The 25,302-nt window shown below is 39.4% G+C and overlaps 1 protein-coding gene across 2 annotated transcripts in view; it reads left to right on the top strand.

Moving 5' to 3' along the window:
• The first annotated feature begins 1,197 nt into the window (after nt 1-1,197).
• Nucleotides 1,198-25,302, top strand: part of PCNX1 (pecanex 1) — an 88,848-nt gene continuing 64,743 nt past the window's right edge. For both annotated transcript variants that reach the window (XM_059473437.1, XM_059473435.1), the window contains exons 1-6: nt 1,198-1,407; nt 8,984-9,192; nt 15,102-15,207; nt 17,848-17,893; nt 18,748-18,837; nt 20,478-22,178. In XM_059473437.1, coding sequence (XP_059329420.1) covers nt 1,255-1,407; nt 8,984-9,192; nt 15,102-15,207; nt 17,848-17,893; nt 18,748-18,837; nt 20,478-22,178 — 2,305 coding nt within the window. In that variant the 5' untranslated portion in view covers nt 1,198-1,254. The remainder of the gene's footprint in view (nt 1,408-8,983; nt 9,193-15,101; nt 15,208-17,847; nt 17,894-18,747; nt 18,838-20,477; nt 22,179-25,302) is intronic.

Raw genomic sequence — 25,302 nt, 5'->3', positions numbered from 1 at the left:
TGGTCCAGTCCCCTCATAATTTTTGGAGCCCATAGCATTTGTAGGAAGAGGACTCTTCTTGTCCCTTCTTGAGAGCAGTCTGAACTCCTTCCCTAATCTGTCCCTTTCTAATTAACATGTGACTTTTGGGATGTGCATGTCTTAGGGGAAAGCTTGAAAAGCCAGCACTTGATGAGAACTGATGATCTATAAAAATAGGTGGATGTCAAAATTTAAATACATGAGAGATTTGGGGTGCACCTGTAGCCTGCTGTGTTGTCTTCTCTCTGTAAAACCTAACATTTCTGTTTTTTCAGGTGTTGCAACCTACAACAAATCCTGTTGTAGGATGGGGACAGACATGCCAGGGGTTTGGTGGCATTATGTATTTGAGAGTAAATGGGGGCTGGGGGCAGCTCAAGAAATGGTGAGGCTATCTTGCTGTAGGTTTGGAGCCTTAAAAGTGTATGCTGGACAAATTTTTTCCTGCTCTGCTGCAAGGAGGAGATGCAGCACTTTGCTGGGAATCAGGCTCCAGGAGAAGGGAAGGAAGGAGCTTTGAAGGGGAAAGGACCTTGGACCAGGCTCCTTAGAGGGTAGCCCAGCTGAAGTGCCTGAGTCAGAGGCAGTGTCATAGCCCAGCTGAAGTGCTTCTGCACTTAGGTACAGGGTGGGCATCAGGAAGAGTTTCTTCACAGAAAGGGCGATTAGACATTGGAATGGGGTGCCCAGAATGGTGGTAAGAGTCACCACGCCTGGAGGCCTTCAAGGAAGGATGGGATGTGATAGTGCCACGGTGTGGTTGATACGGTAGTGTTTGGTCATAGCTTGGACTCGATGATATCGGAGTGTTTTCTAACCCAACTGAAGAAGCCTTTTCCGAGGGTCGTGTCCCCACGTCCCACAGCACTCGCACAAGGCGGGAGCCCCGAGGGCCGCCGGGGGCGGGGCCTACGCGCGGGGCCGAGCCGGGCCGCCAGGGGGCGCTGCGTGGGCCGTGCCGGGCAGCGGGGGCGGGGCTGCGGGCAGGCCGCGCGCAGGCGCAGCGCTGCCCCCCGGCGGCGGCGGCGGCGCGCGTCCCCTGCCGCAAGGGCCGCCGGTCCGTCGGCGGCGCGGGGGCGGGCGGGCGGCCCGGGCCCGGACATAAGATGGCGGCGGCGTTGCTGGGGCGGCGGCGGCGGCGGTTGCGGCTGTCGCGGAGCGCGGGCGGTGCGCGGCTCTGCCCGGGCTCGCAGGGCGGATAGAGCGGGGCCGGCGCGGCGGAGCGGGGCCGCCATGGGCTCCCAGGTGCTGCAGATCCTGCGCCAGGGCGTGTGGGCGGCGCTGAGCGGCGGCTGGTACCAGGACCCGCACCAGGGCGCGGGGGTCAACGCGCTGCACCTCTACCTGTGGCTCTTCCTGCTCGGCTTCCCCTTCACCCTGTACATGGTGAGCGCAGCCCCGGCCTGTGCCGGGGCTCGGCCGGCCCTGGCGGGGCCCGGAGTGGGGGGGAGGGCCGGGAGGGGCCGCCGCGCGCGCGCCCCCTGCCCGCGGCGCGGCCCCGGGAGCGGCCCCGGGCCCCTGCGCTGGGAGCGGGCCCGGCCCCGCCATCGGGGCTGCGGCGGGTCGGGAGCGTCGGCCCCTTCCTGGGAATCTGGGGGTGGGCGCGGCGGGGCTATAGGCGCTGGCACTTTGCCTTCGTCCTTCTGTTTACTTTCGTTCAAAATTGGAAATACCTCTGGCAGCTTCCGCTGCCGATCTCCTGGTAGGTCAGTAAAAAGCAGCTTCTGCAGGAACTGTCAGATTTAGCCAGTGTTTCTGGCTGGCAGCAGTGTCAGTTTCTGACTTTTGAGTCTGGTGGGGGCATGTGGTTCCATAACATAAAAGTTTTATTTGGCTGTAATGCGGTGTGTTGGCTGGCAGTGTCTCTGGATTGTGTGCTATCGACAAGAAGTTCGTCTGGCTTTTTTGTTTGTGTCCAGATTTCACTGTGCTTGGTTTGTGAGAATTCCTGTCCTATTTATCTTTGTAACTGACAGTTCAGTCAAAGCTGTTAAAATACTAACCTTTAAACCTAGAAACTTTCCTGACATTTGGACTTGGGAGCACATAGAGGAGAGGTGTGATCAGATACAAGAAAAGGGGGCGGTTTCCTGTTGGCCAGTAGTTTTTTCCCTGTGTAAGCTGTGTTTAACTCATGAAATGCTAATAGTTTACTTTGGGTTTTTCAATAGAACAGTATGATCATATGCGTGTGTTGATCAGTTTTGTGCATATGAGGTAGAACATCATTTGCAAGATTGCCAGATGCTGTGACAACCTAAAGTAGATGCTGCCTTGTGAAAAAGTAGTTAGTGAATGAAATGTTGGAGATAAAATCATATGCAAGTGAAGTTGCAGAAATTGAGAGCTCTGAGGTCAGGCATTTGCTTTGTATAGAAGCAATTTGTAAGGTTGCAGTATGAGACACTTCATACTAAGAAATAGCTAGTGTGGAAAAGGAGGTTACAACTTTATGGTTTTTAATTCATATTACAGTGTCTTGAAAAAGCAGCTCTAACGCTTTTTGTTTGAAAACTTCTGGGCTGCTGGCAGGGAAACTAAAGGCTGAGACAAATTGCATTTAAAATTGAAGTTGCATGAGAACAGCTAGATAAAACTTTTAACTAAGCAGATACTTTGTATGAGAACTATGCATCTGTATCTATTGAAAGTTCTGCACAATATGGGAAGAGGAGACGCCTGTTGGTTTCAAATATAGCTTTACAATTTTTTTTAATAAATTGACAAATGTGAAATCTGGGCCAGCATTTGAGTCTCCTGCTGCTCTTAAAGCAGTAGGTAGGCTTCAGTTACCCATAGAATGGGGTAAACTTCAGTGTTGCTTAAACAAGTTTTCCTGTATAAAGGGAAAAGACAGCAGCAAGCTGCTTTGGGTTTTGTTGAGGTCAGAGAAATTCTCTTGCTTCATAGCTGTGGACAAGTTAAAGATGCAACAAGTGCCAACTTCCCTGAGAATAAGTAGGGAGATTAGTCACAAGTTAAAGGAGATTGAATCATATTTGGCCGTTTTCCCTCTTTCCACCCTCTACAGTTTAAGTGTTGTCTAGACATAAACTAAACAGGCAGAACTGTGTTGGTCATCTTAGCCCTTTAGCATCTCGTAAGCTCTTTTTCAGAATAAAAAGCAGTAAGTGTTGCATTGCTGTAGGACATACATAAATAAGCAGAACTTGCTTAAAAAGTCTTAGGTAATTGTAATCTGAATTCTGAGCTTGGCTCACTGGTGTGTAGGAGGGAGTTTCTAAACTAGCTTCAAGTGACTTGTTGCTGGCAGACAACCCTGTGTGTTTAAAAAATCAAGGTATATAGAAAGACAGCTGATAGGTTTTATATTACCTATAAAACTTCCCCATGTAAAGAATTACAAGATCATAGCATTGCTTTTATGCATTGGATCAGCAATAACTGTAGTTATTTCCAAGTTGTTTGTAGCAACAAAGACAAAATACAAAAGTATCTCCTAAGAATTTTGCTGGTAGTTGCCTTTCAATGCATTTAACAGTAGGCCAATCACTTTCCTCTCCAAATGTTATTTAACCTCCAGCAGGAATAACATGCACTAGGATATGGGAATTTAGGTGCACTTACTGCTCTAAGACTTGGTTTAGTGCATCCAACATTGCTCTTCTTTTTTTTTTTTTTTTTTCTGTGCATTTGTTTTGTTGCTCTGGTGTTTTCAGAATGGAATCTGGTAATGATTGTGGTCAGAAAGTAATTCCCTAAATCTGTGTTCCTTTGTATGTGTATGCCTGTACTGTTAGGGTTGATGGATTTAATGTGCTGTACAAACCTACTTAAAAAACCTAACATTAGAATTCAATTACCAACCTTTTTTCCTTGGTCCCTCATCTGCCTTCTGAGCTTTAGCACGTGCAAGTGAGTGTTGTACCCTGTACAGTGTATACCTAAATGTACCTATTTTGCCAATCTGGATACTTTTTCTTGTGTATACAGTTAAACTGTGCTTGTTGGAAATGGGGCAAAATAAATATGTAAATAATGAAGGATCTGGGGTCTAGAGTAAGATATGCCTGCTTTAGGGAAGCACCTTGAATCTGTGTTCTTGCATTTGTGGCTTGGCAGTACACATACAAAAATTCTGCTTTCTAGACTAGTTAAGTCTATCCTGTTTGTGTACTTGTATTCAGTAACAGACTCAACTGTGCTTGTTGATGTGCCTTTCTATTGTAAGAGCTGATCCCTGCTTACTCTAATGCAAAGCTGAAATTGGGAGAAGAAAATGTGCTTTCTATATGGGGAAGCTGTCCAATCACTTTGTAAAATCTAGTGGTAGAGTTGAAAAAAATACCCTGAATGCAGAGGCCAATGTGATGCATCAGTGTTGCAGGGGGGAGGGGAAAGAGAGAGGCTGCCAAAGCACTTCCCCTAGTCGGAATGCTGCTTCAGCCCCACCACGTGTGCATGAGGGGGTGAAGTCTTGGCTCTGGCACTTGTGGAATTTTGCCAGTGACTGAAGAGGAGCCAGGACTGTACCTTGCTTGGGGTGATGGGCTCGCATGTACCTACAGAACTTGTCTGTCAAAGTCGAGCTCATTTAGTCAACAGTTCACTTAATTCCCTGACTTGTGTACATAGTTATAGAAGTAGGTCATATAAATGTAGCTTCACGTGGAAGTTTTTTCCACTGAAGTTGTTGAAATATGTCCTGTTTCTTAAACTAAGATGTTAAATAATTGAAATTCAATTTATGATAGCAGTTGCTGATATGCCATATTGTTCTAAGACACTTGCAGTCTCTTGCTACTCAAGTTTCAATAGTATTCTTTGAGGTTTTGGTCAAAAACTAGATAACTTGTGACTGAACTTCTGCATAATGGCAGTTCTTAAGGACTCTGTCCATAAAAAAGTATTAAGGGCTAAACTATGTCTGTTGTTTCCTGATTTGTCCTCTTTTCCAGTAAAACTGTTTCTATAAAATACTGGGTTCAAAATACTTGTATAGTTTTAACTCTTTTTACTAGATGACTGACTTCTTAATGTTTATGTGATAACACCTTTATGTAGGGATCTGTAATCTGGTTTGATTTTGGAGACTTAGCTTCAAAATCACTGTTAAAAACACTCATAGTAATGCATTTATTTTTTGAAGATAACCTGGAATTTTTGTTACATCTGTGGGGCCTAGCTAAAGCTAGGTAATCAGATTAGGTAGGACTCATGTAGTGTTAGTTTCTTCGTAAGGATGTTGTGCAGCCTGTAGTCAATGAAGTTTCCTCTGGTTCCTGGCACATATGTGCTGGAAACATTCATTTGAGATACAGTGACCTTCTCTAGTTTGAATGGAAATATTTTAGTGCTGGAACTGATGGTGGGAGGTTTCTTTTCTATTTTGACCATTGGAATCTAGGAGTGCTTAAACCTTTTTTTACCTACTGTTTTAGAAAAGTTGTGTTGTGATACAAATGAGCTAATTTAAGAGCCAGGAGGTTTCAGATGACATAGTTCTCCTTAACTGTGCTTTCCTGTATCTTAACTTTTGTCCATATGAATATCTTGCATTTGTTAAGTTTGCTTGAAAGATCTAAATTTGGAAAGTAACTTGTCGGAAAGGTGGTAGAAAATCAGTGTCCTTCCCTCTGCCCCCCATATTTGAGAGCACTACTTAGCTTCCCTTTAAGACTCAGAGAAATAATTTTGGGTAGGAGCTTGTCTAATAGTTGGCTTTGTTCAGTCATTAGATAATTGAAGTTTTCAACAGAACATAATTAAAAGCACACAGTTTTTATATGGTTCTGTGTAGCTCTTTATATTGTACAAGAGCTTCTGTTGTGATGACTGCTGTGGAGTATGTGTTCTTTTGGTGCTAATGCAAGTGAATAGAAATGTGCAGTAAAAATGGATGTTCTCTGAAATATTGTTGCAACTGTAGCTTTGTGACCAATTGGTGTCTAGTAACAACTCTGGCCTGAGGGTTTTAGTGTGCTGGGCTCAAGTAAAATGCTTTAGTATTTGAAATTATTTTGATTTTAAGATGTAATCTAGTGGGAAATTTCTATGACTAAGATTTGTATTCCAGTCTTGAAGGTGGCATCACATGGGATGCTGGTGAGAAACACGTCTCTCCTCACATGTGATAAAATGCTGAGCACAGTTGGAAATGGAAATCTCACCTTAACTTGCTTTGTTTTGTGGAGAGAAGACCCCAAATTTATGTTGAATGCTTCTAAGTTTGGCTTAGAAAACAGCAGTTGCAAGTGGTGTAGCTTAGGCTGCAGTAAATTTCCCCTTGAGGCTGTGCTGCAGACAAGTTGCTGGTTCCATGGGTGGCGGTGCTGCACACAGCATGATGCTTGATGTCAAGTGTGTTCATATGGCAGACTAAGCTAGCTAAAATGCCTTCTATTCCCAGAATATATACCCTATTCTGAGATGAGGACTTACTACAAATAAGAAGAAGGAAAGGTAATCAGTTACCTTAGCTTTTTAAAAATTTTTCTGCAATCCTGTGAAAACAGGATGTGAGGAAAAAGTTTGAATTCCCTGTTAGGTTTGCTGTAAGTTACATGAGGTGTTTTGCCTTTTTTTGGTGCTTGTTCTTAAACGTTTCCTTTGAAAAACTGGAAGTGTAGAATTTGCAAGATAAACTGGATATACTGTGACCTCACTGAAGGAGTAGAGGGGAGAAATTGATGAGCTCTCTAGACAGAAAAGTAGAGGCACATCTTTTATGGAGTAACTCTAGCTTTTGTTATCTAGCCTTAGTCTGGCTCTTCTGGTAATGCCTCTTGAGCACTGGGTATTATAGAGGAGAGGAAAGTTGAAGCTGTGTGTGATGGGGTAGCAGACTGCCTAGCAGGTACAGGAAGTTGATGCATTTTCCCAAAGTTAACAGGCTGGCCTTTGCCTGCAGGAAACAGACTGTGAAGTTTTTGGAAGTGGAAGCGCCTCATTTCTTGAGGAAACCATTCTAGCATGGCTTCAGGGGTTGTAGGGATGCCATATCATTGTGGATCCTGTTTGCTTATTGATGCTGGTTTTAAGTAGCTTGGTTTCCTCTTTCTCCTCCTTAGCTGGTGCTTGGTGAGTGAATCTCTGTTCATCATGGTGATGTTCAGCTCGGCATACAAACTGAAACTTAGCGAATTTCAGGTTGGTTGGCCTGGCCTACTTCAAATGTTATATTCAGTGTTGACTTAACTTGTTTTGGAGGAAAAGGCAGGTGTTAATGATGGTTGTCAGACTCCACTTGTTTTGGAGCAATACCTTGCTAGGTTACAAAGAGTCATCATGGTTATCAAAGTTCCAGGGGCGTCTTGAAGAGTCAGAAGGGGAAATAAGTAGAGAAAAGGAAAAGGAGGCCTCTCTATTCAGCACATATGACCAGGCTGAGTCCTTTAAAATTGTTTGGCTGACTACTGTGGTTAAGTTATGCTACTTAAAATCCTTCTGGGATTCAGGGCAGTAGTTTTAGGTAGGAGATTGTTACCTTGCATAATGTTACACTATGTTGTCAGCCAGTCAATTTTAGATGGCTCAAAATGTTTCAATGCACTGGTTAGGGAGGCATTGCTGTCTTCTACTCTGAGCATTGTTTTGACTCTGCAAGATGTTCCTGGGGCTTTTTTATCAATGATGACTCTTCTCTTCCCATGGTCTCTCTAGGGAGATACGAAAATGAGCTGGAATTGTCCTTCAGCTGTGAGGTCTAAAAAGACAGCTCATTTGTTCTACTCATTTAGTACATTAATGTTCAAGCTGGATATCTGATGTTTAATTCTGATTGTCATATGTCTGTGTGTATTTTTATATTTTGGAGGTATATCTCAGACTACACTGTGAGCAGGGTAGAGGATAGTGGTGCAGTGAAATACACAACCTAAACTTTTGTTGCTTTTTTAAAGGAAATGGTCAAATTTTGGATGCATACTGAGACTTAATATCTCATTTTGTTTAATCACTGCCTCAGGAAATGGCAAAATTTAAGAACACAAATAAAGCGTGTTTTAGAAGGAGGAATGCATTGAAGTGAAATCTGAAGATTAACCAGTACTTCGAACACTTCTCCTCAATAGCTGCCAGGCTGGACTTTGTCAATACCTATTGCTGAAGTGATTGATTTATGAAAGCCTTATTTACCTCTGCAAGAGCTGCATGCATTCCACTCTTAACTTAGAGTGGAATTTCAAATGTTGCATTCAGGACTGAGGGGTTTTTTTAATGCGGCTTCTGGCCGCCTTTCATACAGATGAAAAATTTTTTTCAGAACATGTGTTGGCTACCTTTCCATGGGCGTACAATGATCTAGCACAAATCTTTGCTGCCTGTGGTCTTGCAGGTTGGGTTCTGCTGTGCAGTGTGTGAGTCACACATGTGAGCAACCTCTTTATGTATGCAAGTAGGAAACAGTTTGGCTTTTGTGACTGATCAGTGTCTTGTCATGCAGCAGTAGCTGTTGGAAGCTGACGAGTGAAGTCAAAACACCAATGTTTGGTATCTAAGCAGGTTTTCTCCTGTACAGCCATGCTGTCAAATGGGCATCAAGTTTTTCTGAAATGAACTTGATGCTGTGTACTAGCCCTGAAATAAGATCTCACCTCATGCTTTGTTGGTTTTTTATGTGCTTAAAATCTTCCCCTTTTTTTCTACTCATAGCAATTAAAAATATTTATCTCACACATGCTAGCTCTATATTTCCTTGCCTGGGTCTTGCATTGCAAAAGCATAGAAGGAACGAGTGAGAGTTGAGCTTGGTTCTCAAGCTTCAGTCAAACAAGTTTATTTAGTACAATGCTGTGGTGATTTAGTATCTTTGGTAGTGCAACGGTTTCTTTCTTGTGTGTTGCTAAACTTTTAACATTTTTCACATGAAGACTGGCTGTAGGTGGTGTAACTTTCAGAATTACCATATTTTCTCCATGAAATAAACAGTTAAAATCTAGGGATGTTCTTATGGATATCCAACCTTGTGTTCATTAACGTTTTCTTGTTCTTTTTTTGAAAGGCTCTTCCTTCTTCCATGATGATAGTAGCTGTCTATTGCCCAGTGATAGCAGCTCTCTTTATCGTTTTGAAGATGGTGAATTACCGTTTGCACAGGGCACTGGATGAGGGAGAAATTGTGGAGAGGAATGCCAGTGAGCATATGGACAGAGGTGCAAAAACAGAACAAAGCAGTGTTTCAGCAAAGAGGAAAGACAGCAATGGGCCCAGGTAAGTTGTCTGCTGAACTTTCCATACTGCTTCAAATGACTAACAGGTCCTGTCTTCATCAGCTGTGTAACTGGAATTGTGATTGAGATGGAACACTAGGGAATATAGATACAGACCTCTGTAGTTCTGACAGATGGTTTTTTGTCTGGTCTTGAAAAGTAGACTTATTTATGTGTTAGGTTTGAAATAATGCATTCACAATAATTTCCTAGTTCCTTCCCCAAAGGAGTTCAAGAGCAGTATTGAACATGCTGGAAGCAATAGCCCGGGAAATGTGAGCAGATTAGGTCACTAAATGTTTAATGAACATAATTAGTACAAGTAATCTAATTTCAGTGGTAGATGTAGTATTAAAAATCTAGCTGTCAAAGACCATACACTACATACTAATTCTTTCCTCACCAGGAGGAGTGTCTGATTGGGTTGCAATTTTAGTGTTGCAAAACCAGGAGATGGATACAATGCTTGACTCCACTCAGTCTTTTCAAGGAGAATACTGTCCTGTGAATTTGGAAATTCTGGAATTGTTGTGCTCAGCAATGACGATAATGATTCTAAAGTACTGTCAAAAGGAGGTGATTCCTTTCCAGAGATCTCCTTTGTAGCTATCGTAAAACAAAGCCAGAGGTTTTCCTCCTCTGACCAGACTATTTGGAGAAAGAAAAGATGATTCATCAACAAGGCCAGCTAGACCAGTTTGATCAGACTATGGATGTTATGAGCTCTAATATCAAAGCCTCTGCCTGCCTTAGATAATTGAGACAATCTTAAAAGTTAAACTGCATGAAATAAATCAACCTTGAATTGTTAGCTTTTAGAGATGGCCTTTCTCTTGTCTCTGAGTTTCCGGTACTAGTAGCCATGAGTAGTTTTGAAAGTGAGATGATTTGTATGCTGTCCTGACTCTTGAAAGATTGTGTGTCTTACTAAGGAAACGTGGTTGAAAGAAGCCTCTTGAGTGTGTTTATTGTGATGCTTTTAAAGAAAGGAAGTGTTCAACTGCTGCTCTTTAAAATGATAAGCCTGGAAGTACAAGGACATTCCCGTCTATATATGGGGTAGCTCCTCGTGGTCGTAGGTTCTTGTGTGTCTTCTCTCAGCTCAGGTATTGTTGGCAAAAACGATGTCTTAGATTCCTCTAAAGCTGATATACAGTAACTTCTTGTATCAATCTTTTATAAACCTGACTTGTTTTCCATGATGTGTTTGGCAGGTGAAACTGGTGATATTAATTGTGACTCTGTTTAGATTACCCTATACCTTACCAACACTGTACTGAGGTATTTTGGCAGGCTGCTTCCCTAATTGTATCTTAATGCTTACTCTGCTTAATAAAATTAATGGAAGTAAACTAGTGGTCTGTTCTTTCTCATGCAACCTTCGTGGTGCATGTTTTAGGTGTGACCTTTAGGCATTTTGTCTGAGTTGTTTTTGGTGGGGTTTTTCTTTTTGTTTGGTGTTTTTGCTATGTAGCTTTTGCTTCCAAAACAGGGGCTCAGAGTTGGTAAGGGAATTTCTGCTAGTGTTGTGAATTACTTCTGGTTGTTTCAGTTCTGTTTTGTCTAGGGAGCAGTTGACATGGGACGAGATACTACATTATAAGCATTGTGAGCTCAGAAGTAGAGGTTAGTTTAATGCTGTGTGTCCTGCTTGCCAACTAAAGTTTCATTAACTTTTATATGATCCTTGTTCCCACTTTCAGGTCTCTTAACTAGAACTGGGAACAAGGTCAATGCAGAAATTACGGAGTTACTTTTTGGTAAGTGGGATGTACAGTATACACTAATCTTTGCCTGGAAGCTTACAAGAACTCTGGGGTAGCATTCAAACCAGTAGATGGGATGTAGAATGAGTGTTTAATATTGAGCTGTAACCTCCTTAGTAAGTTAAATTGGAACACTAATAAAAACCCAAACTGGTCTGGCAAGAGAATGTGTGTGTAGGATTTTCTGATTTTTAAACTCTGCTCCCCTAATACAAGGTGTATATAGGGGAGATCTGAGCAGAGATACTATCTAAAATATTTGCATAATCAGAAAATTAGTTTTGATAGCTTAGGCTACAGCAAGTGATACTGAATAAATATGCATATAGTATAGTTTGCAGAGCCATCCTTGAGTTTTTACCTTGCCACATATACAGTCATGGAGAGCACTTTAGATACAAATCTTACTATATTTATTTGCAGGATTAAGCAGTGGTTGTGTTCAGGATTCTGTTTAGCTTCTTAGAACTTCTTTTTTTCTGAAGATGTTTATCATCTAAGTGGTGCTTTCAGGTATCTAACAAATTATATGCTGTCGTTTGTGGACTTGCTTGAACTGCTCATTTATCTTCAGTTAATTGTGGTTTGTGGATGAGGGTTTCTTTCCATGAAACTTTGGCATGTTTAAGCAAAGAACAACTTACCATTCCTTTAGAAATGTCTTGTTTATTTTTTTGCTCTCCTCTTTCTAAAGCTGAAATTCTCTAGTTAATGTTTTTGAAAGAAAGTCTTAATTCAGAGAAAGGAATATGTGTTGCTGGTTTTGTACTTCAGGTGTTAGTATAGTAATATTTGTGTGAGGTTTCATGAAAGCAACTGGGGGGGATACAGGCTCCTGGTCTCATAGAAATATAGAAGCAGTGCAAGCATGATCTTTGTTGGGTATCAGTGGACCCACATAAATAATTTAAAGCACTTAAGTCAATCTTCTTTTGGATATATGAATATAGCTTCTTGTCAGTGGCTGTTATAGTTCAAAGTATCATAAAGTGTTCATCTGGTGATGCTGGTGTTCCTGATCTCCATCAGAACCTGTAATAATGATGCTACATAAATTTCAAGTCTACTTCTGCCAGGTAAAGCTAGTAGCTGGAGAATGTTGCATCTTTGAAATATTTACAGTCTACTTAAAAGTGAGCAAATAAAATTTGAAAAAGGTGATCTCTCTCAAAGACTGTTGCCTTTGCTATTTATTCTCCTTGCAGTTTTCTGTGGCTGGCAGACATGTTCTTGAGTTTGGAGTTAGTTTTTATTTTTGACTATCATTAGTGACTCAAGCTTGGAAGAAAATTTCTCGTAATACTTGAATCTGTTGTGATCTAGCATTTGCAGTACATGCCGTGGTTCTTATGTATTTCGACAGCAGCCTTCTGACTAGTTACCCTACTCTTTTATTGGACATTAAGGACAGACGATGATTTTCTAAAGATAATAAAACTCTTCCTCTGCTTTGTCCAGAAATCAAAGAAACTTATTTCTGATTACTCCTTGAAGTTCTGGTCAGATGTCACATTTCTGTAGTCAATCAGCCTAAGTCAGATTTTAAACTTGAATTCATGTAGACTTACGGCGTCTTCATGCATTTGGTTAGGCTCTGACATGCTGATGGGATATACCTGCAGATAGTAATTTTCCTTCAGAGTTACTAATAATTAGAAACAGTAGTTTTAATTTGCTTTATGTCATCTTTGAGTGCCTCTTTCACAGCAGTCTCTGTTGCTGGCTGTAATTTTTTCAGTCTTCTTGATTTGTGTTGTAACTTCACTGCAGTTATTTTGTTTGCAAACTGTAATGTGTAGCACTTGCCTAAGGAATGAAGACAGCAAACTGTAAGAAACAGATGGTAGAATTTCATATCAGGAAGTCCTGGCCACAGCACTAGTGTCAAGTAGCTCCTGAAGAACTCTGGATGTTGCAAAAGTCCAGGTGTTTTGGCATACAGTGGTCAATCCTAGAAATCTGTTTCCTGCTTCTTCCTGCAGACTTTATTTGTTGATGTTTTTTACTAGCTTTAGTTAATTCATTTGTGTGTGCTATTACAGAATATAGGAGCTGTGAGTAGAGTGGCGGTGATGGATTTTGTTGTTGCTTATGCTGATATCTGGTGGTTCAGTTTTAGACAAAATTGATGCCTTCTTTGGCTAACTACCTGGTTCTATGCATGGAAGTTTATTTGCAATGACTTATTTTTCTACTTCATAAGATGTACTTTAATCACATGCAGTGTTTCTCAATTAATTATTCAAACAGGAAAGGAATTTCATCTTTTTGTGAAAGGCATTCTTTATTGTATCTTCAGTTGACGTTGTAATGTATGACTGAACTTAAGCATTGTGAGAATTTTTCAGTTTAGTCTTTAAATTCATGTTATGTTCTTATGTATTTCTAAATGCTTACAGAGGAATGCTTTGGCTGGAGCTGGTGCTGATTCTTTTAAAATTAATTTTCCTTACCTGCCTTAGCATAATTGATGATACTAGGTCAGAGAGGGCTCTGTAAACAGCCATCTCCAAGAGTATGCCTGTCCCATTGTTGAGCTGTATCAAAATGGTGGCTTCTCACTACTTTTTTTAATTTGCCTGAGTTGGACCATAGTTCTTCTGCTAGCTAATGGCTGGTTGTCTTTTAAGTTAACTTATTTTTACTGAAGGAATATATATTATTATTCCTAACTTCAAACTGTCCTTTCTTTGTCATCGCTGATGTAGGAAGAATCATGTGCTTCTTATATTATTTAGAGTGATTCCCGAGGTTGTGCCTGTACACCTCTCCAGGATGACAACAGCTTAACATGTCATGCTGCAGGATGAATCATGTGTCAGATCCTTTAGTGTGCAGACAGTTTGCTTACAATATCTGTGATTGATGTCCATGTATTTCAGAAACTGTTGGAATCACAGAATATGCTGAGATGAAAGAGACCCCATCAGGATCATCGATTCCAATTCCTGGCCCTGCACAGGCCACCCTATTAAGTCTTGTTCCTATTGTCTAAGACTTTCCTATAAGACTAGTTAGTTGTCCATTAAGTAAGCCTTGCAGTGCTTCTGTCCATTTGTGTTCCCTTCTTCAGAGGACCTTTGTCTTTAGTGTATTGGTCTGATGGACGAGCATTGTGCATGAGTACTTTAAGCAAAATGCTGGAATTTGATTGTTGAGAAGATTTTGTTCATACCTGCGAAGAAGTAGAGAGGATCAGTGTCAAATTACCCTGCAGATAATTCTGTTTGGGAGTCTCCTGGATCAAGATGCTTGAAGAGAACTTTGATAGGATAGGAAAAAGAGTGCCTCAACTGCTTCCTCTTTGCAATTAACAATTAGTGTTGGGTTGGATCCTTGTGTTTTAGTCCTTAACTGACTTCAGACCCCATTGTCCTAATGGATGAATCCAACTTGCTTTTTTTTTCATAAAATATTTGCCTTTGGCAAGCTGAATTCTGTGGAATTACAATTTGATAATGTTGCTCTAGGAAATACTTTCAAACCAATAGTTATTAATCCTGAAAGGGTGAGATCACTAGGATGCAATGATATATGTGTTGTACCTCAAAATACTGCTTGGTAGGAGCTGTAAAGTATCTGAAGGGAAGTTATTTTTGAGTAGAAAGATGTGGTTTGCATCCCTGGAGAAATACTATGGCCCTGTATATCTCTGCATGTTTAAAAGCTTTCACATGTGGCTTTCTTCATTAGCCATCCTTGCTTTTGCTCCCAGATTCAGTCTAAGGAAAGGACCCGGAGTCCTTTCCATGCTCTGAGTTCTATGTAGTGTTTTCTTCTAGAGGTGAATTTCTGGGTGTTATGGTTGAACAGCTGATCCAAAAATAACACGTGCGCATAAAGACAGAGAGAACTTAAAATGTCAGCATTTTGGAATGCCTTCTAGGGCCTAAGTCTTCACAGTTTGTGTTGGCTGGTGACAGTGGACTTGGGGCAGCAGTTTCTATGAGAGCATATAGAGTGCTCTGGCTCAGACTGAGCTTCCTGTGTCAAACAGCCAGTGTTCATCCAAGATATTGGGATATATTTGAGCCCTTGATTTTTGAGAAGGGAAAATTTGTTTTGAATATGCGCTCAACATAGACAAAATTTTGTTTAACTGGTGAGGATAATGTGTTGATTTTTTGTTTAATGTTTCTCTCAGTGACCCTGGTGGAGGTATTGAGATGTCAGAGTTCATAAGAGAAGCAACTCCTCCTGTTGGCTGTAGTTCACGCAATTCTTATGCTGGGATAGATCCAAACAACCAGGTAAGAATTAAAGCTACTACAGTTGTTGCTTTAGTATTGTTGGCTTTGCAGTTCGTAGATAACCTCTTCCTGTTATTTTTGCGAGTTTTTTTGGTAATTAATATTAGATTAAAAACAATTTTCTTTTTTGTATGTAACTGCATTATTAGGAAGGCATTGCATTCTCCCAGCAGCGTAGCTCTCAACCCATCTTGTACTTAAATTATGAATGGCTGGATTTTGAAAGGGAACCTACTGTCCTGTCAGTAAGTATTCCCTTTTCCTCAGTTAGTTTTCTTCTGATTTAAGAAATCAAAGTGGCTCAGAGTATGGTGAGCTAAGTACTAAGAACCCACTGTAGTGGGATTCCCTTGTCCCCTTGGGTAGCTCAAGCTGTATCTTCATGCTGATGTTCTAATTTTGTCTTCCTCCCTTACTTTTGTTTCTTCTACCATTTAAAGCTTAATCTGTAAATTTAAATGCTGTATTTGAGGAAGCTTATGTTATCTTAGAATATTTCCACTGCTGATTATCTCTTGCAATTGTGAATGGCTTTCTGCAGGTTATTTTTCCTGATAGGTCAGATTTGGGGCTCAAAAAAGTTAGTTTGCTAAAGCATGGAAAGACATGCTAAAAATGGAAAGACAAAAACTGTTTAATTTTTGCATGTCCTCTGCAAAATCTTCACTTCCTTGATTGTTCAGCAGGGTTGTGAAGAAAGCAATAAATAGGGAGTCCTGCCAGATGGAAGTGCTGAAGAACGTGGCTTTATTACATTTTAATGTAACTTCATTATGCTCTAGTTGCCTTGAATTTCACTGGGGAAGTTAATCTGTTTCCGTATTATGTCTGCCAGGTTTATGTGTTCAAATTCCATAGTGTTGGATGTGCTGTTCTGTCTGTTGGCTTGTGACATTTAGCTGGTTGTGGCTAGTTTTTATCAACCCTTCATGAGGACAAGTAGATGAACTGGTCAGGCTGTACAGTTATGTTGATAATGAACAATGCAGCATCCTGGTAAAGACACAGAACCTGTCTTCAAATGACATGGAAGTCGTCGGCTTGGTATTGCAATATCATGTTCTTCTAATTAGCTCTCTGAGCAAGCAGTAGATAGCAAAGTGCAGTGGTATGCTAATGCTGGTGTTTTATCTGAATCAAGCTCAGCTATGCAGCATAGATACTCTTAAGAGATTTTCCTTCAAGAGAGAAGGCATTTGCTGATGCAAAGGAATAAGAAGTGATAGTCCATGTAGGAAGATAGAAACATGATGCCCAGACTAGTTATTTGACTAGTCTTGGAAAAAAATATGTTCCAAACATATTTTAAAGCATGTTTTAATATTTTAATATTCATATTAAAGCATGTGAAGAAGTTCAAGCTACTGTGAAAGAAAGTATAGTGTTTAGAATGTATTTGTTCTAAGAAAATTAGTATACACTGGTCCTCTGTGATTGAATGTGGAGCATCAAAAGAGAACATGAACAGTTAGCATCTGAGTTCTGTTCAGTTTTTCTGTATGAAATAGCTTTCCGGTGATGATGCATTTGTATTCAGTGACATATTATTGAATGGAAAACTGTTGAAACATGACAATATGAGTTACTAAAAGTGTGTGTGACAATGTTGTGAAGCAAATGTATTAAACAAGCTCTTAGCTGCTTTTTCAGATTATACATAAAGCCATTGTTCTTCTGTGCTATGGCTGAATAGGATCTGCACGCATCTTCAGGTTACCTGAAATTGCTGTGCTTACAGAAAATAACTAGTAGAATTTTGCTTTTTTCCCCAGAGTAATTTTAACTAGGCATTTTTGGAAAACAGCACCCCAGTAAGTATACATCCATCAATCAAATGGCCATCATATTTATGTATTATAGGTTCAGATTTTGCCTTTGAGTGCTCTTCCTCTGTTTTATTTGAGTGATTTAATTATCTGACACCTGCATTGTTGTATGCTCTTTGAAGTTGAGAGGTTGTATTGAAAATGTTATTGAAGGTAAGACCAAATTCTCTTTAGCATTTCTGCAGAGTAATCTCCAATGGATTATAGGATATATTTAGCAAGGTAGATTGCAAACCTAAATGGTGAAATTTTTTGTATGAGCAGGTGCCATGCCTGCTGGTTTGCCATTGAATGTGAAATTAACTGGAAAAATATGTATCTTTTCACATGGGAGCAATTTTTGGATTTAGCTTGGTGTTTATTGTGAACTGATGAGTTTTATACTAAGATGGATAAGTTTTATACTAAGATTGTGTTTTCTTTAAGCATTTTAGACAACCAGAATCGTGGCATTAAATGTTAAGGTTTACGACAGCAATTATTACTGTAGCACTGCACTTATGCTTTGTTGCCACATTATGTCAGGAGAATTCCTAAGTTTGAAACTTTTTAAAATCAGCATAGTAAAGTCTCCATGAACACTGGCTTTTGAGTTGAATAGTGCTGTGATGTAGTTGGATGCTTAATTATGACTTTTCATCTCTTTGTAGTGGAAACATAGTCAGAATTTTACAGCACTGTGCTGCTGGATGCTTTTGTGGCTTTAAAAACCTCTCCTAAGTGTATAGGCAAATGCTTGTGTTGGACTAATAGGAAATAAAAATTGTTTATTTCCTGAAAGTGTACAGCTTTTTACATAATTTCCTGTTTCTAGGTTGGATCTGGGTTATCTCGTCTGGGAACAGCAGCAACCATCAAAGGTGAGATCTTTAGCTAGTTAAATTACCTTGCAGAAGCACTTCAAATCACTATTGTTTACTGTGTTGTTTCCAAATGCTGTCTGCCTTCTGTCTTGACATTTTTTCTTTTTTTGAGTGAAATACAGCATTTACTAGTTGGGGGAAGTCTTCTTTGGACATGCAAATGATATGACCAAAACATAAGGAGAGAATAGTGTGGGGCCCATAATCTAATTCCCATGTAATGACAGCTTTTCCATTTGCCTATAAAATGCAGAGCCAAAGGGTTGGTTGGGGTAGACTTCTCTCTACTGTGTTGAGTTCAGTGAAACCAATTATCCTTCTGGTACTGCATATCAATGACTTGATTACTTCTTGTTGTTGGACATTTAGCTGAAGTAATTTCCAGCCCTTGTGAACTCCTCTAAGATGAAAAGATAACAATTTTGCATATTATGAGTACTTTCTTGTAAATATATCCAGCCAATAATAAGGCAAAAAACCCAAAAAATTTGAATGCGATTTTTTGTCACCTTGATTTTGTTTTTCTCCTTGCTTTTCTGACCATTAGAAATATTTTCTTAGTCAACCCCTCCTTTTTTTATGGACAACCATGCAAAAGGAAATATTCCAGCAGATGCACTTTGAAGGGAAAAAACCCAATCTTGATTGCCATTGAGTTCTGTGGAAGATAATAGAAATAGAGTAGACAATACACATATCTAAAAGAAATCTTGTGTTATTCTAATTTTGTAACTACTGGTACTTACCTAGATGAAGAAATACAAGCAACAGTCTTTCATGACAGTTGAGAATGTAGGTGTATGTGTTAATACTTCGAGCACTAGTACTCTTTTTTTTCTTAAAACTTGCAGGTGATACTGACACTGCCAAGACCTCTGATGATATCAGTTTGAGTCTTGGCCAGAGTTCTAGCCTATGTAAAGAAGGGAGTGAAGAACAAGGTAAAATTTCTTCTTCTCCATATTTAAACATGGTATTTTGTTACCAGAGACCCTTTGCTTAATATGCTAAATAAATTAATGCAGTTTACTGATACCCTTTCTTGGAGTCTGTTTTGAAGTTCCCTGTTTCCTTTCTTAATTACTTAAGCTTCTGAGAAGCATAATTTGAATGCTTATAACTTTATTTGACTGTGTTCCTTGTTCTGAAATCTTCCAGCAGGTAGTATATATTTACTGTCACCTTACTGCTGAAAGATAGCTAACTTAGATTTCTTTAGACAATATCTCTTAGACTACAGGTGGCCTGTGGTTAATGGACTTCATTGTAGATTAATTTGCTTTCCTTATGAGTACAGACAAATGAAATGGTGGCAAGCTTTTCTATAAAGTAAATAACCCTATACAGAGCTCTATGTTCTTAGACCTGTAGGCCGCTTCCAAGATGCAAGTTATCAGAGCTTGGTTAATTTAAATTTTTTTTTCCTAGTATGTAAAGAAGCTGTTAGCTTGTGTTCTGAAACAAAACAAAACAATTTTTTGTTTAGCTTCGTTGTCCGGAAAAGACCTGGTCAGACCAAAACAGAGCATAAAACCAAAGGGAAATCTTTGTTTGCTGATTTTGCTGGTGATTAGGAGGAAATTAACTCTGAGAATACCACCTTTCATTTTTGCCAGTCTAATCACTAGTGGGTGATTAGAACCATTAGATGGATGATTCAATCATTATTGTGTGACTCAGTGCAAAAAGTGTGTTTGGAATGGAGCATCACAGGTGGCCATGCTGTTCTAATTGGCAGCAGGGTTCTGCAACTTTCAGCTGAGTAATGTAACTGTGAAGTCTCTTAAGTTACATGCATTCAGATATATTCTACAGGAATTTAACAACTGTGGAAACTTAACTTGGCCTCCAGATCTGCTAGTGACAGTAGCAAAAGGGAAAGTAGCCTGACTTTTAGTACTGCCTGCAGATGGGTAGTTTTACAGGAGACTCCCTGTGATGGGTAACAGGAATGATTGTTTTAACCAAGAGCTACCCATAAATCTTAATGATTTGCTTTAACAGCAAAAGCACCTTTTTTTTGTAGACGTAGTAAAACTCAGCGACTTCATAGGGAGTTTCATTATAGTACAAAAAGACGTGTGACAGTGATTGCATCCTTGCTAACTGAACTTACTCGGTATCTAGTAGGAAAGGTGATTTTTGCTGGGTTTTTGGTGACTTCAGATTTAATAGGGTTTACTGGGTTTTCTTTAATAACTTTAGAGTTTGTTTAATGCATGTAGGAACCAAAAAGAAAGGCTGGGTACTGTTTTATAATTAAGAAACATTGGAATATGTAAAAATATTAAATCTGAGACATATCCGCAATAGAGGAAGTTGGGAACTTGTCAGAATTGCCATGTCTTATCAGTTGCTAGGGATAAGCTGGTATTGATGGTTTCTTTTTTTATTAAAAAAAGGCCTGTCAGATTTGCCCAAATGTTATAAAATATTTTTAAATAGCAATGTGACAAATTCATAGTACTTGCAGTTGGATTTTTCAGTTCATTTACTTTGTCTGATATAAACAGTTTCAAAGGAAGCTATACGACTTACATGAACATTCTAGATGACTGTTTTTAAATGTGTACTCAAACAGATTTGGCAACTGATCGGAAGCTTTTTCATCTGGTGTCGAACGACTCATTTGTCTCCATCCAACCTTCATTGTCCTCTGGACAGGATTTGCCAAGGGACAGCGGTGACAAAGTGTGCCTCTCGAACAACCAGCTTGTGGACCAGTCTAAAAACGGTGCATGTGACACAGAAGTAGCTTCGCTGGTAACTCTGCATTCTCACTCCTATAGGAAGGATCATAGACCTCGAGGTGTACCAAGGACTTCCAGCTCTGCTGTTGCTTTTCCAGATGCTTCACTAAATGACTTCCCCCTCTATCAGCAAAAACGAGGACTAGATCCTGTCAGTGAGTTAGAAGCTTCCAAACCCCCTTCTGGATCCCGAGAGTCTTTGGGTGAGAACTCTTGCATTTCAGGAGTTTTTCAATTAGATGACATTCTGAAAAGTAGCAGCCCTCAACCATTGACTAAGAGTGGGAAGAGCAAATCATTGAAAGCAGACAAAAGTATGGACAGTCTGAGAAGCCTGAGTACTAGAAGCAGTGGTTCAACAGAAAGCTACTGCAGCGGGACTGATCGTGACACCAACAGTACCATCAGTAGCTATAAAAGTGAACATACTAGCTCAACGCATATAGAAAGTGTATTATCAGAGCACGAGGAGGAGTCTCCTAGAGAAGAGGAAAAGGATGGTAAGAAAAAAGACTGTGGTGTCGACTCAGAGGATGACAGTAGTGCTACTACTGACAAAAGGACTAGTAGCCAAAGGACTGCTGTGGAAGTGAGTCCTCTGGGTGGTGTTCAAGAGGTAAAGGGTTCTAATGCATCTGATGAGATGCACAGCCAGAAAGGTCTTGGTGCCTCTGCTTCAGAAGAGGCCAATAAGAACCCACATGCCAATGAATTGACTACACAAGCTGACAGGCCGCATGGGAAGGCTGCTGAACAAAGAGATGAGCAGAGTGAGAAACTAGCTGTGTTAGTAGATTCAAGAACTCCTAAAGAAACTAGTGCAAAACAAAAAGAAGGAGATGTCCGACCAAAATCTTCTAGTTTGATACATCGAACAGCCTCTAGCCACAAGTCAAGCCGGAGAAGGACAGGAAAAAAGAGGGCTAGTAGTTTTGATTCAAGTCGGCACAGGGAATATGTTTCCTTCCGAGGTGTATCTGGTACTAAACCTCACAGTGCTGTGTTTTGTCACGATGAGGACTCCAGTGATCAAAGTGACTTGAGCAGGACATCAAGCATGCAGTCAGCTCACCAGTTCAGCAGTGATAGCTCTTCCAGCACCACCTCCCATTCATGCCAGTCTCCTGAGGGAAAATACAGTGCTTTAAAGACCAAATATGTTTCTAAAGACCGTGGGGGCGCAGACTCTGAAAATGCTCACAAAACCCACGTTAGCTCTGAAGGAATTAGCAAAAAAAGATCTACACGACGGACTTCTAGCACAAACAGTGCCAAGAATCGTGCCAGAGTGTTAAGCCTGGACAGTGGTACTGTAGCTTGTTTAAATGACCCAAATAGTTTAATGGCACCAGGTAACATAAAACAGTTAACCACTTCAAAATCTGATTTGGAAGCCAAAGAAGGAGAGGTGCTAGATGAGCTATCTCTGTTGGGAAGGGCTTCACACTTAGAGTCAGTCACTCGTTCTAGGAATAGCTTACCAAGCCAGGCTACATTTCCTGAAGGGGAAGAGCAAGAATCAGCAAGTGGAGGTAAGTAAATGACCTACCAGAAGTACCTTGTCGTATTTTGTTAATGAATGACTTAAATTAAAACTACACTTAAGCATCTTCCCTGTTTCTTCACTCTTGCTCAGTAAAACTGAAAAAGCGTTTCCTTCGCAATATCTTGAAAGATCTACTGAAATGGGTGTTGAACCCAAACAGGTTTTACAAAATCTATAAGTAGAGATGTTAGGGGTTTGTTACCATCAGTCCTCATTATTTAGAGCTGTATCTTAAAGCTATTATTTGTGATCAAATCAAACCTGCTCCATTATATTGAGTAATACAAACGACTGCAGCCTCTCTGGCATGGCTTGAGGTGGTGTCAAGAAATAAAACCAATCCCAGACTCTTACCATGCTGTCTTTAATTGTGGATTCTTACAATGGGCTAGTTACTAAGTTGAATTCTCCTAGGGATTTAATTTTTGCTTAGCCTTGCCATTGCTGGCTAGACAGTCTTGTTTACTTTGGTTTTTTTTGTTTTTTTATTTTTTTTGTCTTGATTATGTGAACACAGTAACCTTCCAATGCTGGAGAGGAATGTAGTCTCCTCTTATTTTCCGTAACTATTGTTTTGTTTGGTGTAATGTGAACAATGAGCTACCCAGAGTAGCTGTTATTGATACAGATTAGTAGTGGCATTTAAAACAAAATTTGGAACTCTTAATATCTTTTTTGTTTATTGCTTGTTATAATGTTTGTTTCTTTTCTTGGTTAACTATATTTGCTGCCTTAACTGGAAGACTTTTTGTGTCAAGGTAGATAAGTGTCTTTAAAATACATTTTCAGGACAGTATAATTAATTAACTCAGTTATAATGTTAATTAACTCAGTCTGACTTGTGGAATTTTCAAAGGCCAATACCTACCAGATAATCTGGATCTTTACATCTAGGTGGACAAACCCTTCATAAAATTCTATTTTGTATCAAGACAAGTATTTTTAACAAACTATGGCAAATTTGACTGTTACTATTATGTAGACTGCCTAAAAAAATATAGTGATTAATCTTAAAAAGGTTTCCAGCTCACAGTGAGATAGGATGTGTAACCAATAATGAGGTTTTCTTTTGGTTTTGTTTGGAGGTTTTGTGGAGTTGTTTTTGTGGTGTGCCTCCCAATATTAACAAAACAGCTATAAAAATAAGTGCAATTAATTTCTGGGGAGTAAAAGAAAGTATGCCACACTGAAGTTCAGCTGCGTATTGATTATTGATGAATTTTGACTGGTTTACAGTTAGTTCAGACCTATTTATATGCCTTCACTTTAATGATGTATGCAGATTTGGTTTTTGGGTTTTTTTAACTTTTTCTGTTATTCCTAGTAACAGATTTTTGCAGTAGCTTTAATAAAACAGTCAAGGTTACTCTTCTAGTACTAACCGTAGAAGCTAAACACATTCTTCCTAAGGCCTTGTTAAAGTGAGAGCTCTTCATGTCTACTGAGAGTAATGTGACTAATAAAAGGTCTCCCTTATGTATTTACCATTTACCATTTTGACTGTATGCTTTCCTTAGCACAAAATTTGATTTCACTCTGTTTTGTGTTGTTACTGCTTAAAGCTATTAAGATTCTCGCCTTATGTGCAAAGGAGGATTAACATAACTTAAGTTTTAGAACATGTCAGACTTTGTACTTTGTATGTGCTTACTAATTGTCAGTAGGCTGAAAGAATTAATGTAAGACAGATGCTGAATATCGTGAAATACTTGAATTGCTCTTTTGAAAAAGTTTGTCTTCCCCGCCATTTCATTGAGTGAAATTTCAAAGTAATCTTAAAGGTACAAATCTATAGCAGCTTAAGCTGGAAAGGCTTGCTGTCATTCTTGCTGGCCTGATCCATTTCCAGTTTTCAAATGACCATTATGTAAAATTTTGGTTTTTTATTTTTAATAAATGGCAAATATCCAAGCTGTACTTCTCAGTGGATTGCAGGCTGTCTTTAAGAAGCAATCTGGAATTGAGTTCTCTGCATCTGCTGACATGATATGGTTAATAATACTAGCTTTATGTTGTTTCTTCCTACCTTCCATCCTATTGTTCTTCCTAAGAGAAAAGGAAGTATTTGCTTTATGTTTGTAAGAAATGAATGTCATTCTGCCCCCCCCTTTTTCTTTTTGAAAGCAGAACAAATTTTTCTTTAGCACTGCTTAAACATTTACTCAGTCTTGTCTAGCAGCAAGGCAGTAATTACATCATTTATTTGTTCATGATCAATCTAATTCTTTCATAGTATCCTTCTTTACTGGTTTTTCTCTTGTGTGCGTTTGTTGGATAGTTTTCCCCACAATTTATGGCTTATATTACAAGTTTTGTAACATCTGTATCTTTAATTGTGGATTTCTTCTTTAGGCTTACCCATGACTAATATTAATGAGAGAAAATGTTTTAACTGTTTAGAATGAAAGTGCTTTATAGCCAGTATTTCTTACTACTGAGATGTATTAATCTTTTGGGAGGTTTTTAAAAACATACCTGTGTAATATATATACATCTCATGTGTATATATGTACAGCATTTTTTTTGAGAAAATTAAGAAATTATTTTATTTACTTGTTACAAGTGAATTACAGAATCAACTTGGTTTGGATTTTCATAAGATCAGGGGATATTGATTTGATGTGATTTTTTGAAGTACTCTGGTCCAATCTCTTGCTGAAGGATTATTTTATAATTTTATATAAATATTCTTAAACGTCTGTGACTGCTTATGGTAACTTTCTGAAACAAATAATTAACCGATGCACACAGGATAACTGAAAGACTGATATTAGTACCACCTCCTTTTTTCCAGTCAGCATTCAGTTTCTGTTTTTCAAATATTATTTAAATCAATAATTATAACTTCATTTTATCCTTCAGTCTTTAGAGACTAGATATATATATTCTTGTTCATGTAACTGCTAAAATGTGTATCTTAATGGATATGGTCTTTACTAATCTACTAAGCAGGATGTTGTACAAACTTGTACATATTTCACTTCTGCAGATACAACTTAGTACTTTCATTTCTGTATTATTATGCCAGGAAGTGGTGAATGACTCACTTGCTGTGAGATAGTATGTGCATTTGAATAGAAATTGCAATTCATTAAAATGCAGAGAAACAG

The sequence above is a fragment of the Ammospiza nelsoni genome, chromosome 6 (assembly GCF_027579445.1).
Source record: "Ammospiza nelsoni isolate bAmmNel1 chromosome 6, bAmmNel1.pri, whole genome shotgun sequence".
NCBI lineage: Eukaryota > Metazoa > Chordata > Aves > Passeriformes > Passerellidae > Ammospiza > Ammospiza nelsoni.
Note: the sequence above shows the minus strand (reverse complement) of the source record. Positions and strands in the feature narration are given on the sequence as shown.